The sequence below is a fragment of the Mirounga leonina genome, unplaced genomic scaffold (genome assembly GCF_011800145.1).
Source record: "Mirounga leonina isolate KUSES-001 unplaced genomic scaffold, KU_Mleo_1.0 Mir_101222, whole genome shotgun sequence".
Classification (NCBI taxonomy): domain Eukaryota; kingdom Metazoa; phylum Chordata; class Mammalia; order Carnivora; family Phocidae; genus Mirounga; species Mirounga leonina.
The window spans coordinates 428,175-446,312 of record NW_023270085.1 but is presented as its reverse complement, the minus strand read 5'-3'; the positions used below and the strand labels follow the sequence as shown (position 1 = coordinate 446,312).

At 39.0% G+C, this 18,138-nt stretch overlaps 1 protein-coding gene across 1 annotated transcript in view; it reads left to right on the top strand.

Moving 5' to 3' along the window:
• Window positions 1-4,297: 4,297 nt before the first annotated feature.
• Window positions 4,298-18,138, top strand: part of NRK (Nik related kinase) — a 139,902-nt gene continuing 126,061 nt past the window's right edge. The window contains exons 1-2 of the mRNA XM_035007360.1: window positions 4,298-4,627; window positions 12,630-12,695. Coding sequence (XP_034863251.1) covers window positions 4,571-4,627; window positions 12,630-12,695 — 123 coding nt within the window. The 5' untranslated portion in view covers window positions 4,298-4,570. The remainder of the gene's footprint in view (window positions 4,628-12,629; window positions 12,696-18,138) is intronic.

Sequence of the window (18,138 nt, the reverse complement as noted above, 5' to 3'; positions counted from 1 at the left end):
TTAAGAGCATTCCATAACAAGTGACAGAAGCTTTGCAAACTATGGTCAGAAGGCACATTTCATGACCTTTAGCCTGAGAAACATCAGGTGGCTTTTTGCTTTGTCCCCAGAGGAGTGGCACGTAGGAAAAAATCAAAAGGAGTGGTCGCAAGGGTGTTGGGGATTGTGGCAGAAATCCTACAGTTGCAGAGGTGTCTCCATAAAAAAGAAAGAAAACTTTAAGAAGGTCCATTAACCCAGTGGCTCCCAAAGAGGTTTCCTCCCTCAACAAGCACTTCCTGAGACGCTTTCAGATATGCTGGCCCAGCCCCTCCCAAGTATACTGGGAGATATTGGATCTTCAGCGCTTGCAAGCACAAGTGTTTGAAAGTATTTTTTCAAGAAGATTGCTATATAACCTTATTTCACAGTCCCACCCAAGACCAATAATTGTAGACAGCAAATTTGTCTTAACAGAAGTTGGCAACATACTCATTTCCATACATGAAGTGTCAGAGTAGAGAAAAAACAATAAATGACAGATCTTTTTGTGTGTTCAAATGCCTAATAGATGGTTAATAAAGCATTTTAATAGATTCATTTTTAAAGTGTCTATTAACATATATATTACCAGTCATAAATGTATATATGAAAAGAAGAAGAAAATGCAGTCTAGAATCTTTTGAATCTCTATATTTTATAACACACATGTGTTCTTGCAATATACTTTCTCCAGATCATGGTGACTAGCAATTTACATGAAAAAAAATGAATATGCAGTTATTTGTATGCAAAGATGAAGTATGGATTTTAGAGTTGCTTTTCCCAAAAGGCATCACTGGTTGGTCAGAGGGGAGGTGTTATCAAGGGCTAAAGAATGGAGAGATGCACACTGACCCTCTGGGGGATCAAGCCCATACCCTTGGCACCATGTCTATAGTATTCCTACCAACTAAGCTAACCGGCTATAACCTTGCCATTTAGCACCTCAGGTCTGCTAAGCACAATTGCTCACAAACACAGCCTCCTTCAAGACTTCACTGAGTAGAGTTTGCTCTCAGCCAAAAAAAAAAAAAAAAAAAAAAAAAAAAAAAATCCCTGGAAGGAACAGGTATGGATTTTAATATTTTCCAAGCATTGAAAATTGCTGGGATTTTTTTTTTTTTCCTCTGGAAGTTTCTTAAGCTTGAAATCCATGATTTTTTCCTGTGAGGTGACCCACTTGGTAATCTCTGCTTAGGCAGGTCACTAGTTACTCTTGGGCTATAACTGGATTCCATTTCTTTTTATAAAAGCCCTTGTTATTTCTGTTAGGAGGGCTTGAAGGCTGAAGGGGAGAAAGGGGAACTGGATAGCTCATGGGCCTAGGGTTAATGTCATCTGATCTCACTTACCCGAGGCTTTTTTGAATTTGGCTCCTCTTCACACAGTCTCAAAATATGCGCCAGCCCTTCAGTCATTGACAAGTGGGCTCTGGAGTCAGACTGCCTGAGTTGGAAGCCAGGATCCTCCAATTTCTAGCTGAGAGGCTTTAGGAAAGTTACTTCATCTCTCTGTGCCTCAATTTCCTTGCCAATGAAATCGAGATAATTAAAAACCTGGAAGAATTTTCAACAAAATTAAATGAGATAGTATATACAAAACACTTAGTCCAGAACATATAGCAAGCATTCAATGCACTTTAACTATTAAAAAATACCAACAATCAAAAGTTACAAAGCTCTCAGTGCCTTAAGATAACAGAATGGATTGGAAGAGAAAGAGATGTAATAAATATGGGACATATGGATGGTATTGGCAGCTAAATTATTTCTGGGTAAAACACAACCTGACAAGTTCCAACCCTGAATGGACTAGGGTTGTTTTTTATGTAGTTTGAGGTCAGGAAAGAAAGAAAAAAGAACATCTTGAAAGGGGAAGGGGAAGTGATGGTTATGGAGTGAGGAGAAAAGAAGTCCTGAAGTTGGAAAACAAGTGCCCTATTTCAAGGTTTCTCCCAGGGTTAAGCCTCATGCTTGGGGGCCACCTATTTGCCTTCTGGTCTGTTAGCTAGGCTGACCTTCCCCAAGTTGGCCACAAAAATGCCCATAATGCCAGCTTACAAGGCAAAGTTTCCGTGCTCTTCCATGCCTCATTTTTCCTTGAAAATAATAATAACTTAAAAAATGTGTAGGTTCTCTGTCATGTTCTGGTCAAACACCTAGATTCTCCCCCTCCCACGGGGGTCCGCCCGGGGATGTGGCTAATCCCTATGGAGTCATGAAGCCGCTAGCCTCCCAGGGAGCCTTGCAACTAGAGAGCCCAATGATCTAGCCTGGATTCTTTTGCCTGGTCTGGACTTGTCTCTTTAGACAGGCTAAAACAGTCTCTGCCATCGGGGGCCACGGGGCATTTCCCCACATCCTACCTTCAGCAAACCGCATTATCAGAAAAAAAAAAAAAAAAAAAAGTCTTAACTTATGAACCCTTCTTCCCTTTAGCAAAGATTCTCTAAAGAGTGCCTTTAAATATTGTATTTCTTGACTCCGTGTTTTGATCTCTGAAAACTAGATATGTATACAAAAGTGTAACTTTCTATTAACTAGCTCACCTGCCCATCTCTAGCCATGAATTGTTGTTTTCAGGCTCATATTTAGCAACATTCAGAAGTTTTTCTAATCACCCAGGAATTCTTAAACTATGTTTTAGAAGGGTAAGATCTTGTGCGGTGTAGTTGTCAAGATTTGGATTCTTGGAAAATGCAATTTCTTTATGGTTTACATCATATTTGAATTAATATGAAAATTCGATCCAGAACACCCGAGTTTCTTTTTTTGGGGGGGGGTGGAAGTTGGTTTTCTCCGCACCCGTTAACAGAGAATTTATTTCGCGAGACCCCGTTCCTCAGACAGGCTGTGGCCATTACAGAGCTCACTGGGGCTCGGAGGTTAAGGAATGTAAAGAGGTCAAACTCCGAACTTGAAACAGACACGAAAGAAACAAAATCCACCAATATATAGAGAATAATTACAAAAGTTAGAAGTGTGTGTCAGAAATGGTGAGCTTCGGGTCGGTAGGAAGAATTAACGGTGTGAATCTTCCTAGAGGAGGCAGAAATTTCTTAATTAAAAAAAGAAACAGGAAACAAACCCCCCACATTGCGTTCCAACCCCAGAGTGCCGGTGCGCGAACGCAGTCTGTAAGCTCCGGGGAAAGTAAGCAGCTTCGGGACATTTTCTAAAGTGCTCTTTGCAGTGCAAGAGCTTAGAATGCGGTTAGTTTTACGTACCGAATCCCTTTCCCATAAACTCTTCAAGAGGCGCCTTTCTTCTCAAGGCTAAATCCCGTTGTCAGATTCTTTTAAAACGTGTGTCAGATCCCCTGCGTGTTGTGGGGGAAACGGAGGCGAAGAGCCTGGGCGCTCAGAAACATTTTACAACGAATGAGCGAATGAATGAAACCGGGCCCTAGAGCTGGAGACTGGGAAATTCGCAGGAACTTTTCTCTGTGCTCTTTGAACGCAGCAAACTGCATTTAGGAACGGGGCAGCTGGGGCTTCAGAAACTCAGTCTCTCTTAACTTCCAGCACCTGTGGACAGGTGCGGTTCCGACTGAGCAGCCCGGGCCTGGTACCAACTAGCTCCGGGCCAGAAAAGATGCGGCCCGCCTCAAGGGGACATCGCGGCGGCCCTGTCCATGCCGCACTGCCCTCATACAGTGGCTTCGAAGGCCGAGCTGTGGTAGCCCTGCGGCGCACTTGGTGCTCTGTCCCCATCGGCACAGGGGCTCCCCTATGTCTGATCCCTAGCTCAGTGCCAAGTCATTTCCTCATCTAACTTGATGGGTCTTTGAGTAAACGAAGCAATAAAATCAGAGGAGCAGAAAGAGAAAAGAGACAACTAGAAAAGGCACAAGTGTTTCATGGAGAGACGAGGGCGCGGGCTGTTTGGACTGTGACAGAGCTGTGAGGCCCAGACTGGGAGCGGCGCGGAGCGGGACCGGTTTTCCGGGGCTGGCAGCTGCCTCGAAAAAGTTTCCTGTGGAACACTCGCCAGCCGGGGCGGGGGCGGCGGGCGCAGCGGTGGATGTGGGAGGGGGCGTGCAGGCGGGGGAGGCCGCATGGGGCCGGCTAGCAAACCGTTATAGTCCTTCAGCACCTCCCTCGGCCAGTGCTCCCCCCTCCCAGCCCGCCTCCCCGCCGCGCGGCTGCCCACCTGGCGACGTGACGCTGCACCAATCCTCTTCGAGCTGCTCCCGGGGGGGCCCCCCCTCCTTGTACCGCCCCCCTCCCCACCCTGAAAGAGGCGCACCCTGCCGGAGCAGACACTGCGCTCTTGCCCGTGGAGCACCCCTCTAAACTTCTTGGTCTCCAGGACAGACGCTCAGGCTCGTCTCTCGCCTTAGCCAAACTTGCTTTCCCGCCTCTCAAACTCCAACTTCCCTCCACTCCTAACTCTTTCCCTCCACTTTCCCCTCCTCTGTCTCCCAAGCCACAAACCCCGGTCCCCTGTTCCTTTCCCCGTCCTCTCCCTTTTCAACTTCTTGTCCGATTCCACCTCAGACTACCCGAGCGTGCCTAACTCAGTCGCCCGCTTTCGATCGGCTCGAAGCCATGGCGGGACCTGGGGGTTGGAGGGACAAGGAAGTCACGGATCTGGGCCACTTGCCGGTGAGTAGAGGACGCCCATCGCCTCCTAAGTGCTCTCTTCTGCATGTTCTGAGCACTGGGGTAGGAAAGGGACATCCGCAAGCTGGGCTAGGACAGGACTTCGACGGGGCCGCGGGTGCGGGAAGGAACCCGAGAGCCGGCTTGCCGAAAAGGCGCCCCCCAGGCACCCGGGCCACGCCAAACTCATGAAAAGGCGAAGGGACGGGGGTGGGGGAGAGAGAAGAGGTGGAAGTGGTGCGGGCCCTAAACTACGGGACATTTTCTAAATGTGGCCCGTTTTGTCTAGCGGTGCTCGGGTACCTGTTCTTGCGGGGCTCGAGGAGAGGCCAAAGAGCACGACGACGCGTGGCTTCCTGAGAGCACTCTTCCCTGTCACCCCGCCGCCCTGTCTTTTGCTTCTTTTGCCAAAGGAGATGCCCACTCCCGGAGTTACCTTTACCTCTAGGTGACAGCGGGCTAGAAAATTAAAACGTTGGAGTCTCACTTCTCTCACTTTATAATGGCGCTTTCTAAAACCTTATTCTGCCAGGGCACTGTTCCCGATTTAGTATTGCAGGAGGAAAAGCACTCGACGCCGCTTAGGGAAGAAGTGGATTCTGCACACCCCAATTTAAAAAAGAAAATATTGCGCTCACTAACTAACCAGAATTAACTTTTTCTCATGGTTTTCGTTTGTGGATTCTCTTTTTTCTGAATGCCCGGCTTTCCTCCAGAATTGTAATTGATTGGTGAGCTATTATCGCTGTCGTTATTAGTAGACTTATTATTTTAGCAGTGGCGTTTATTTCATTGGCATCTGGTTTCTGGCAGATACTGGATCCCACCCAGCTCCGTTCTTTAAGTTCCCTTTTTAGATTGGCATTTCACTCGCACCCTCTCTTGAATGCAAAGGGCCCCTGGACTCTGAAAGGGAATAAGCATGCACCGTGCTGGAATGATCGCCAGGCAACTATAGTTCAGGGCAGTGGCCTGCTTGCTTTGGGAAAAGCTAAATATTAACCTTGAGGTTATAGGACTATTCAAAGTCGCGGTGCTTTAATTTTATACATATTTGGCATTTAAAGACTGTGTTCTTGATGAAGGCAGGCACCTGTCCTTATCAAAAATGGGGCATTCCACAAGCCTCACCTATATAATTTTACACTAGAATGGTGTAGAGGAGGAAGTGATGCACGTGGGTAACATTTTAGCAAATTGTGCTCAGCCTTACGAAAAAGGAACTTCAATATTGACATGTTAAATTGCATATATTAGCATTTTTGTTATTGATACAGCTTTATAAAATAAATCTACAAACTTTTTAAAAGTTAGATCTTTTTACACCTTGCATATATGAGATTTCTGGGATGTGAAGGCCTCAATTGGTGGTTTCCTTTCTGAGCAGAATTTTCATATTTCTACTAGGTTTACTCCCAAGTAAAAGTGTAAAACCAACGAATAAAATGTTACCACCCATCTCCAACAGTCTCTATGTAGGGTGGGGGAAAGAGGAAAAAAAGCAAACTAGGGCAAATATGTGAAACCACAAATAAGCAAACTGAAATAACCTTTTTTTTTTTTCTAAAATTGACTAAAGAGAGGAATGGGAAAGACCTCATAGAAATGATAGAGCAGGGAATTCCAAACCCAAGGGGGAAAAAAAGTTTTATTGCCACAAAAAAATGGGGGGAAATGGCCCAGACTAACTGACCCGGTCATGGCCCTGGGACATAAGAACTTGGTGAGAGCTGAGGAGATAAGGGGAAAGGCTGAAATCTTTACACTGCAGTTCAGTGGGATATTAGTTTTCTGGGGTTTTGTAGGGGTGTGGAGGGGAGAAAGATGAGGTTGGTTTTTAATGTAGGAATAGGGAGAAAACAAAATTTCACGAAAGTCTCATTAAGTCCTCAGCTTTGAACAAATTGTTCAATTATGCAGGATTTCATTGTGGAGGTCTTCACCATAGCAAATTATGAATATTTGAAAAAACTATACCTAATTCTCCCCTCTCCCCAAACATCCAGGTCTAAACCCTAAGAAATCTAGCAGAAGGGTAGTACTCCCTTTAGAATTTCCTTACCGTCTAAATTTTAGAGATGCAAAAAGTTCATGTTGCTTTGGTCACTGAGATATATTTTAATGATTTGAGATTTCTTTGCATTTGACTTATTTCCTGAGTTTCTGAGGAAGTAAAAGTAAATGAAGAGGTCAAAAGACATCGAAGCTAGCTGTTTGGAAGTTTGCATTTTGATGCAAAGTAGATGATAAAGCAAAGAAATCTGCTTATGGTGGGATCTCTTATGATAATTATCTTCAATATAATTATCCTCATAATATATGAAGGTCAGAAAGTTGGCATCAATCAACACCAAATATACCAATTTGGCAATAGCCAGATAATGAGGGGAGATTCAGACTTTGGTGTTTCACACTGAGCAAAACATAATCTTGCAGATTTTAAAATAATTAAATATGGGTTTAGTTTAAGATTGATATATTATGTCCTTTGTGGGGCTGGCCAGCTAAATGACCACAAGGCAAGGACCCTTGAGAGTGGTCAGCCTTGGCTGTGCAAATTTGGATTTAAAGAAAGTGGTGGAAGGTTATTTGGTATTTTTGTTATTAGATAGATATTATTTTTAAACCTAAAATAGTAAGCAAGAGTGAAAGCTGGGGAAGCAAAGGGGGGGGGAGGGAATTGTTTAACCTTTTTTGCATAATGCCTTAAAGTTAGAGACATAAAATAAGAGAGCCAACATAGGAACCAGGAAATGACAGGTCAGCTATATTTAATTAAGAGGTCACTGTAATTTTTTTCTGATTTACTATTGAATAAATATCTCCTACAGGTGACAAAACAAGAAAAGAAAGTACAGAGATTTGTGGTTTGTGCTTCCTTTTTGAAAAGAGAATTGCAAAGCCTTTTCTCTTTATGTGTATCTGGGGGGTGAGTGTTTGTGCACACACATATGTAGTATTATTTTCACCTTGCCTGCCAGCAATACCTGGGTGTGTGTGTGTGTCTCCCCCCCCCCCTCTCTATATACATATTAGTGTATATATATACTAATATATATAAAATTAATATTATATATATATATATATATTAATTTTTTCCCCTAGTATGCCTATGTCACTCAATCCTTGGGACTGGAAACTATTTCTTCATCTCCAAATCTGGCATGTCTTTCACTATGATAGTCCCCTTTGCCTTCTGTGCCCAGTATGGTTATGACATTCCTCATGGCTGTGGCCTTGGTATTTGACACTGCCATGTGTAGTCCTAATCTATATTGGGGTCAGGATTAGACAGGCCTGGAGGACAGTAGTGGCAGAGGTGATCTGAAATAGCACATGATCCAAAAACTATATTTGAATTACATTAGGTTTATATTTAAATATAACTGTCAGCTCTCCCAGTCTTCCACCACCCAGACCAAGCCTGCTTTCCATGCTCAGTCATGAGAACCTTCCCACTTTACCAAGTACCTTAGCCCCCTGTTTTGAAGCAGTTTTACCTTCTAGTCCACAAGTATTGAAACTTTCAGCATGTCCTCCATTATGTATTTCAAGCATCACCTCAGCATGACATGGTACTTCAATCTATTTTCTCAGTCTTTTTTCACCCAATTTGTAGAGCAGTGGGTTTTATATTAACGCACAAGAATCATGCACAAGAATCATTTGGGGGATCTTGGGACCCATCTTCAGAAATTCTGCTTTCATAATTCCATGGTAGGGACAAGGTATCTGTATTTTATTAAGATTATTTTATCCTTACGTAATCTCTAAACCTGATGTGGGGCTTGAACTTACAACCCCAAGATCAAGAGTTGCATGCTGCTTCAACTGTAATCTGTATTTTAAACAAGATTCTCCAGATGATTCTCAAGTAGGGAGAGTCTCTACAGTCCATAGTTTGAGAAACACTGGACTTGAGGAAGAGATTTTTCCTTTCTAAATTTTCCACTTGAATTGTGAAGCCCATTCTTCCAACGATCTCTGAAACTCACCCTGGCACTTACTGTGTTATATATGTCATTTTCAGGTTTTTCTCTTCATAAACTTTTCATAAAATCTCTATTTCTAATATTTAAAACAAAAAAAGAAAAGCCTGTGCTATTCCTTCTAGGTGCTGTGCAATCTTTTCCCTTCCTTTAGCTGTCTGAATAATGACTTGTGTTCCCTAGTTCTCTTTCTTTATTGCCCTAAATCTAAAATGTATTGCTACCCATATTGACCACTTATCAGTTCCCTTTTGTTTTTAATTTCTGCTATATTTGGTTCTGTTGATAAGCCTCTGCTTTTGAGTCTCCTCCATGACCAGTAAACACTGCCTTCTAGTGGTTCTTTTTCTTCCTGTTACCCCCCACCCCTATCCTTAATAAAATTGTCCATCAAGGTATTCATTCCTCCCCCGCCTCCTTGAATTCAGAAGACAGAAACAACTCCTGAATATTTTGGGTTTCAGGGAATAACCAGACTAAGACTTTTAAGTTGCAGGAGATATTTTAGATACCTAGGAAATATAACAAAGGTGTAAAGTGTTCGCCCAGCATTTTATGGTTCAAAAATGTTTTAAGACTTAGAATTTTTATAATTTCCTTTGAGAAAGGCTTCTATAAAGTAGGGTTTCTTGTTTATTGACCATTTTTAACTAAATAGAACACCAAAGCATATGAAACTGTCAAATAATCTTCAAATTATTGTAGCAGGCATAGATATAAAGACCTTTCCTTTGCTGGTTTTCTTATCTCAGAGTGGCAGGGCAGAGAAGAGGACCAAGTAATTATGGAGACCCCTCTGATGTGGACTTTTTAATTTCACAGATACAAAAAAAAAAAAAGATTCTTTTTCAATGTTTCCTTCATTGGGAGCCCAGAATAAACTTTATCATTCAGTGGAAAGTCTGATATAAGAAATTGGGTAATAGTACCCTACTAATAATTAGCACAGTTCCTCTCCCCTTGTTTCCCAGTCTGAAAATCATTTAGTCTTGAAAGATACTAGTGTGGAGATGGGGAACAAAAATATTGCATAACACTAAGGAAAAAAGTACTCTTAGTAAAGATGAATACTAAATTGAGCTGTCTTTAAGAACAGAAGAAAATTTTTTATAACATTCTTTTTTTAAATGTGACCATGAGGAGAATTACGATGTTTTGGTCATTTGTGAGCAGGAAAACATTTCCAAACAACATTTCCAAACAACAAACAATGAATACAGATAAAATAAGGCCTCCAAGAATTCCACAGGTATTTTATTATCCCTGTCCATTTCTTTGTTTTTTTTTGTTCTAGTAATTAAATACCTGAGTTCAAATATGAGTAAAGTATTATACTTTTGAAGGCTAGAAAAAGGCTTAAAGACATTTAGGACTTTTGTGCTCAAAGATACAGAAATATAGTTGTTCATATAATATAGTAGTTCTCTAATATGTGGTATTTTATTCAGCTAAAATGTAGCCTTAACTGTAACGAAGAATGGATTACTGATAGGAATCAGCTAACACATTTGATTCTTTTGACATGTGGCCAGAAGTTGTTCCTCCAGAATTAATAATGTCTAATATAAATCCCTTAATAATATCCTTCAAAGAAATATGCTAAAGTGATAAAGTCTTTAGGCCAAACCTTAGCAACTCCTTTGTTGGTTAACTTTTCTTCCATAAATTTTTCAATGAGTTACAATAACAATGATATGCTTAATATCAAGACCACTGTAACAATTTATTTTTATTTTTCTTAAATTCTCAAAATTATCATTTTAAATAACTTTTATATTTTCATTGGGATTATGTTCCCTGGTTATAATAATAGAGTGCATATTGTGACATTGATGATGACTTTAAGAAAGTAGGCTGCTGTTTCTCTAACAGTGTTCATATCAAATCCAATTGGGATTTTAGGACATTAGAATCTGATTTTTTTCCTATAGAATTTTAAAGCTAGAAAATAGCCTAACACAAAACCTTCATTTTATATGTGTGAAAACTAAGTCCCAGAAAGAGTAAATAACTTCTCCAGAGTCATATAGTTAATTAATAGTAGAGCTGGGGCTAAACCTCCAGTCTCCTGACTCTGTCCAGTTGAATACTTATTGACTGAAGTAATCCCAGAGCTGTGTCATTTTCCTATGACAGTTTTGTTAGATTACACATATGCCCTGATAGTTTTAAGAAATCCATTATTTCATTCATATACATTGCATATCCTCAATAGTTCTTCTGTTTAGCTCACATTTGTCACAATGATAAAAATGTTTCAAACAAGGTTAAACGAAGTTTGTGTTTATAGAATGTGCCTTCTATATAAGGCATGCGAATCTCTAAGGATTTGCCAATGATCCTACCACTTTGTGTATAAACTGGCATCTACTTGTACCTCATTTTGGTTTTGCTAATATAGCAAAATAAGCTGCTAAGCTAAAAGTTTAAGTAGTGATAAAATTCAAGAAACCATGTTTTGTGGTGAATAAGAAAGGGATATCCATAGTAAAGGTAAAGAGGCAAAATGGAAATCTTAGGAATCTGTCCACAAACATGTTTATTTGTCTCCTGTAATGCCACATTCGGGGTTAAGATACAGAAAATATCATCAGGGAATTTGTGCCATGAAAAGGTATTCAGGTAATGCAAAAATTAACTTAAAAATAAACAAACGCCCCAACTGTCTAGTTAAAAAAAAACCAAAACCCTGCTGTGTTTTAATGCCAAGCTCTTGCTTTGTTACTCATATATATATATATATATATATATATATATATATATATATATGTGTATTTTATATATATATATATATAAATATATATATATTTTAAGATTTTATTTATTTATTTGACAGAGAAAGAGAGAGAGCACAAGGAGGGGGAGTGGCAGGCAGAGGGAGAGAGAGAAGCAGGCTCTCCGCTGAGCAGTGAGCCCGATGTGGGACTCGATCCCAGGACTCTGGGATCATGACCTGAGCAGAAGGCAGACTCTTAACCGACTGAGCCACCCAGGTGCCCTCATATATACACTTTTTAATTTTTAAAGAAAATCTGATTTTATTGACTTATCGTGGTTCAAGACACTGTGCATATTCTTTTGGGGGACACTTTATTTATTTATTTATTGAAGTATAATTAACATACAGTGTTATGTTAGTTCCAGGTGTACAATATGGTGATTCAATAATTCTATACATCACTCAGTGCTCATCACGATAAGTGTACTCTTAATCCCCTTCACCTACTTTACCTATCCCCCCCCCAACATTGGCCTTCTGATAACCATCCGTTTGTTCTCTGTATTTAAGTCTGTTTTTTTGTTTGTCTCTTTTTTTCTTTTTGTTCATTTGTTTTGTTTCTTAAGTTCCATATATGAGTGATATTATATGGTATTTGTCTTTCTCTCTCTGACTTATTTCACTTAGCATGATACTCTCTGGGTCGATCCATCTTGTTGAAAATGGCAAGATCTCATTCTTTTTCATGGCTGAGTAATATGCTCATTGTGTGTGTGTGTGTGTGTGTGTATCTACACACCACATCTTCTGTTATTCATATTTAGAGGTGATATTTTTTTTCTCAAGAATTACTGTTATGTAAATGAACTGTCCAGACTTTGTATCCAACATCTCTACTCATCATTGCTGTATGCTAAACTTTCTGCCTGTCTGGTTAGTACTCAAAAATAAATTTGAAAAGAGTGTCAATTCCAAGTAGATAAATATATTTCTATTTCAATAATTGTTCTAATTGCATTATGAATATGCTTCAACTAGACATAATTGTATGCATTTTACAGGTTTGTAATAATTTGTTATACAACTGCTTAATGTTCATGTCATTGTTTCTTTTCCATAAATGACTATACTCTGTCCAGGAAAATTGTGACATGTTTATTCATTTGGTAAATGACACTTAGGTTCCTCCTATGGAAATTCTAAGGAAGCAAGGCAGATTGGAAATACAATTATAGATAGTTGAATACTTGCCTACTTTTCCAAGAAGATTGACAATTTTTGTTCTACATTTTTGCAGGATCCAACTGGAATATTCTCACTGGATAAAACCATTGGCCTTGGTACTTATGGCAGGATCTATTTGGTAAGTGGAGTTAGATTATGTATTAGTTCTTCATTTTCTAATAACAATGATTGCAAGTGAAAACCCTACATTGCAGAACAAATAATGACAAAAACATTTCACTCTGAGAGATAAATCAAATTAGGATAGCTCAGTGATATCTGTGAGAAATTATTACAGAAGAAATGGATTGGAAATCTATAGTGAACCAACAGACCAAACATAAGATCTAAAAATTATTAGCAGAAAATTAATAAAATAGTCAACAGAAAAGGGAATTAATTCAAATAAGATATACCTAAATAAAAATTATCATTTGTTTTATGTTATACATCCATACCATTCAAATTACATTCAACTTTTAAACTGAATTTTACAAAAATGAACATTTCCACAACATTTTATATCATACTGTGTGTATGTGTGTGCACATGTGTGTGACAGTTAGCCAAATAATCTAACAAGAAAAACTCTGCATTTATTTAATGATTATTTATTACACACAAAGTATGTGCTGAGCACTGTCATAGTCTCTGGAGATAAAGTGATGACCAAAACAGATGATCTCTGTTCTTCCAGGGCTTATGGTCTAGAAATGTGTAAGTGATTAAATGTGTGTATGTGTTTGGGAAGGACTGGGAGAGGCACATATACTATATATGTAAGCATACACATAACTGTATATTTGCAGCTATAATATATCCCTTGTGTGGTTGTTGAGGACAATGTTGATGCATTCTAGGTAAAGCAGGGATACTGTTGAGGGCTGGCTTGGAGATGGGGTTACTTTAAAGGCCCTATCACCTTCATCACCTTCCCCCACTCTCTAGTATGGGGATTAGACATTTTCTGTCTTTTATGAGGTTCTGTACAAATGCAGTGTTCCTTTTCCCCAAGCCTGTCCCTCAAAAACCAAATCAGTCTCTCTAGGCTGATCTTTACTGTAGACTAACCACAGGTCCTCTACACTGGGTTGTATAGAGGTGTCCCGGTATAGGTCCAGTGGAAGGGGCTTCTCTCTAGTTTAGACAAGGTTGCCCTCTGCTTGCCAAGCCTTGTACCTTTAGGTTGCATCTGCCTAGAAGGGGCTTTAAAAAAAAATTCATGTACCTAAGTTGGGGTAGGGGAGATCTTGAAAATTTGCACAAAAGTACCTGTAGCACCAAACCTGAGTAGTAAACGTAGCACTGTGGAAGGTTCCTAAAAGCAGAAAGAACCTGTGAGTATAGGGAACAGAGAGAATGCCAATATTCATGACACTTTTTAATTTTTTTGGGGGGGGTGTACTATTTATTTTTTTATTTTATTATGTTATGTTAATGACCATACATGACATCATTAGTTTTTGATGTAGTGTTCCATGATCCATTGTTTTCGTAGAACACCCAGTGCTCCATGCAGCACGTGCCCTCTTTAATACCCATCGCCAGGCTAACCCATCCCCCCACCCGCTTCCCCTCTAAAACCCTCAGTTTGTTTCTCAGAGTCCATAGTCTCTCATGGTTCGTCTCCCCCTCCGATTTCCCCCCCTTCATTCTTCCCCTCCTGCTACCTTCTTCTTTTTTTAACATATAATGTATTATTTGTTTCAGAGGTACAGGTCTGTGATTCAACAGTCTTACAGAATTCACAGTGCTCACCATAGCCATGACACTTTTTTAAAACCATTTTGATTTTACCTTTTAACAGAATCAATAAGCTGTAGACAGTGATGTGATACAAATGCAAATATGTTGTTTATGCTACCTCATGTGCGTTTCAGGCTTAATAATTAGTTAACAATTGTGTGATGTAGGTGAATTTTGCTACCATATACATAGATACGTACGCCTACATACATAGAAGTTCTTCTTCACTTCTTTGTTATATTTACAATCTCTATGACTTCATACCCATTTTAAATCCTGAGGAGTGTGTGTGTGTGTGTGTGCGCGCTTCTGTATTTTTTATTTGAAGGAATACAGCTCGCTCCATCACCAGATTTTAGGAATAAAAACAGTCATATGAGGTAAAAAGTAAAGGTAAGGTTAGATAACACAAAAAGATGGTTTCTCATCGTCAGTCATCAGAACTGTGGTGCCATAAAAAGAAGAAAAGTCAAGAGGGTAAAAGGTGAGTTGTGCATGCTAATTCCTTTTTTTTAAACTAGGGTTTATTGAGGTATAGTTTACATTTGATAAAATTTGCCCTTTTAAATATACAATTCTATGAGTTTGGACTAGTCATGTAATCATTTAGTCATGTAACTATCACCACAATCAAAATTTTTCCAACATACATTTTAAAATACACAGTATAGTATACTTCAAATAGTATTCTTCAAGTAATACTTCACTGTGTGCTGACCCAGCTTGTGTAGTATGGTTATATTTGTTATATATTTTATCTTTATGTGTGATATAAACCCACAATACTATTACTTTGTTCCCTATACTCGATACTATTACTTTTTATTTATTTAATTATCTTTTAGAGCAATTAAAAAGAAGAAAAAATTATTTTTTATTCATTTGAATCCATTCCTGGAATTTTAGTTTCTTTGGGCAAATCCAAGTTTCTATACTTCTTAAGCCTGAAGAATTTTCTGTAATGTTACATATAGTGCGGGGCTTCTGGTAATGAATTCTCTGCCTCGGTTTGTGTAAAAATCCCTCATATCTTCATTTTTGAAATATATTTACACTGGATATAGAATTTTATATTGATACTTTATATTTTTCTTTCAGCACTTTAAAAATACCACTCTTTTGTCTTCTGGCTTGCATAGTTTCTGAAGTCTACTGTCATTCCTATCTTTGCTCCTTTGTATTTTTCTTCTTACTGATTTTAAGACTTTTCTCTTTAACTTTATTTTTTAGCCATTTAAATATGAAATGTCTAGGGTTTTTGTTTTGGTGTGTGTGTGTGTGTGTGTGTGTGTGTGTGTGTCTTTGGTGGGCTATTTATCATCCTTGGGGTTCTCTGAACTTCTTGGATATGTAATTTGACATTTTATTTTGGGTGGGAAATTCTTGACCTTTATGTCTTCAATTTTTTTTGTTTTTGCTTTGTTCTCTTTCTTCTCCTTGTGGGAAACCGATTTTATATTTGTTAGGCCATTTGATATTAACTCACAGCTCTTGGATTCTCTATTCTGTTTCTTATGTGTGTGTGTATGTGTTCATATGTTTATTTGCTTTTATTCTCTTTCCTCTTTGTGTTTCACTTTGGATCCATTATTTCCTATCTTCAGTTTTACTGAGTCCTTTCTCAACTTTTTTGAGCCAACTGATGAGACTGTCAAAGGCATTTTTTAGCTCCTTTACTGTTTTTCATTTCTAGCATTTTCACTTGACTTTTATAGTTAACATCACTGCTGAAATCTCCACTTGTTCATGCATGTTTTCCATATGTTTCACTAAAACCCTTCATGCATCAATTATAGTTGTGTTATATTTTCTGTCTCATACTTTAATATCCAAATCATCTCTAAGGCTGGTTATATTGATTGCTTTGTCTCTTGAGAGTGAGCTTTTTTTTTTTTTTTTGCTTGATTATTTGTTTCTCAAAATGTTTGTTTGAATGTCAGACATTGCTGGTAGAACAGTAGAGATTGAAGTAAATAGTATTTATGCCTTGAAATAGGCACTCTTCTTCTTCTAGGTCATTAATATGGGAGGTTGAGTCAATCTAATAAGATGAGCTATGTTTGGGTTATGTTGTTGCTATGGTTACCCTCAGTTCATCACCAGTTTCAAGTTCCTCTGTTACCATGTGCTTAGCATGGTGGTGGGGTTCTCCATTTTCCTGCTCTACCCTCAGCTTTGGACCTCCCCTGTGCATCTGTGCTTCAAAGAGATTCTTCATGCTCCTGTGCCTCCCTAATGGTATCCTGGTATTGCTTCTTATTAAGTGCTTGTTAGTCTGGGACAGGGAGGAGTTCTCTGTTTTCTTTCTGGTGTGGGACAGGGAGGAGTTCTCTGTTTTCTTGATTCAACCTCAGCCTTAAGCAGATCCTGTGCCTCTGGGTCATGGAAGTGGGACTTTCTTAGTTATTCTTTCCCTCTGCTAGTGGTAGGATATTTCTTAATGGCCTGGGCCCAGGACTAATTCCTGCCCCTTCCCAGAAGTAGAGGAATTATTATTATTATTTTTTTTTACATTTCCCCAGCTGCAGTAGGTCTTCCTCTATGCCCTGCGGGGGACAGTTTGCTGCCTTTCCCTTAAAGCTCAGGGCTCTTATTCTTTAGGGAGAAAAGAATTGGACATGGTTTCATGCTTTTCCTACTGCAATGGCTTCTGCTCTCTACTAGGTCAATACTGTAAATCCATGGAGAAAAGCCTGTGAGTGTGTATAAATTCCTCTTATAGCTATGGCTGGCTCCCAAGGGTATTGTACTCTCACGCTAGCCCATACCTGGCCTTTAGCAGTTCTTTAAAAATTTAGCTGAATTCTTTATACCACCTTCTATGATGACCTTGCCTTTCCCCTGCAGCCACAGGTAAGCCTGTGCTCATGTTCCATCTCTCCTTGCAGATGTTTATCTTTCTTCAGACATCAGGCTAGGTGGTTGCCTTGAGACCTCTCTCTGGGTTCAGTAAAAGTTATGATTTTGTAGATTATTCAGCTTTTTCTGTTGCTAGGGTAGGGGTGACACTCTTTCCAGCTTTCCACATTCTCATCGGGAGCCAGAAGTCCATGTCAATTCCTTTTAACTGAATCTTCATGAAGCACCTACCATATGCTAGGTCCTGTACACATTTGTAATTCCTAAGAATTTTTTTTTGTATTATCATATACTTTTTTTATTATGTTATGTTAATCACCATACATTACATCATTAGTTTTTGATGTAGTGTTCCATGATTCATTGTTTGCGTATAACATTTTATATGTACCTATTTAGATCCAGAGATAGAGAACACTTTCCACCATCACATCTTCAAAGCAGAAAGCTCTGTGTTACAGAAGATAGATGATTACAGATGCTTTACTTACATTAGACATATTTTCCTTTGTCACTCATTGATGTGACCTCTTTTTCTCTACCTCAAATTAATTTCCTTATGTAAAAAGTCTTGGGATGGTGTTACTGTAAGTCAATACCTCCTTCATGGAAAATAATCTAGAGTATATAGAAAATGCTTTTAAAATATTCATACTTTTATGCCAATAATTCCACTTTTGGAAATCTATGATAAATACCGAAAATGTAGAAAAAGCATAAAGATTTATTTTAGCAGAAAAGTAGCAGAAAAGGGTTTCCTTTGGAACCAGGCAGACCTGATTCAGTACTTACTTGGCCATTAATTGGCTATGACCTTAAGCAAGTCACTTAACCTCTGAGTATACATTCCCTTATTTATAAAATGGAACTAATAACACCTTATGAGATTTGATAAAATTTAAAAACAGTGTATTACTGTTGCTATTATTTGTGAAAAGACAAATTCGGCAAAATCCTAAGTAGTAAAAAATAAGATG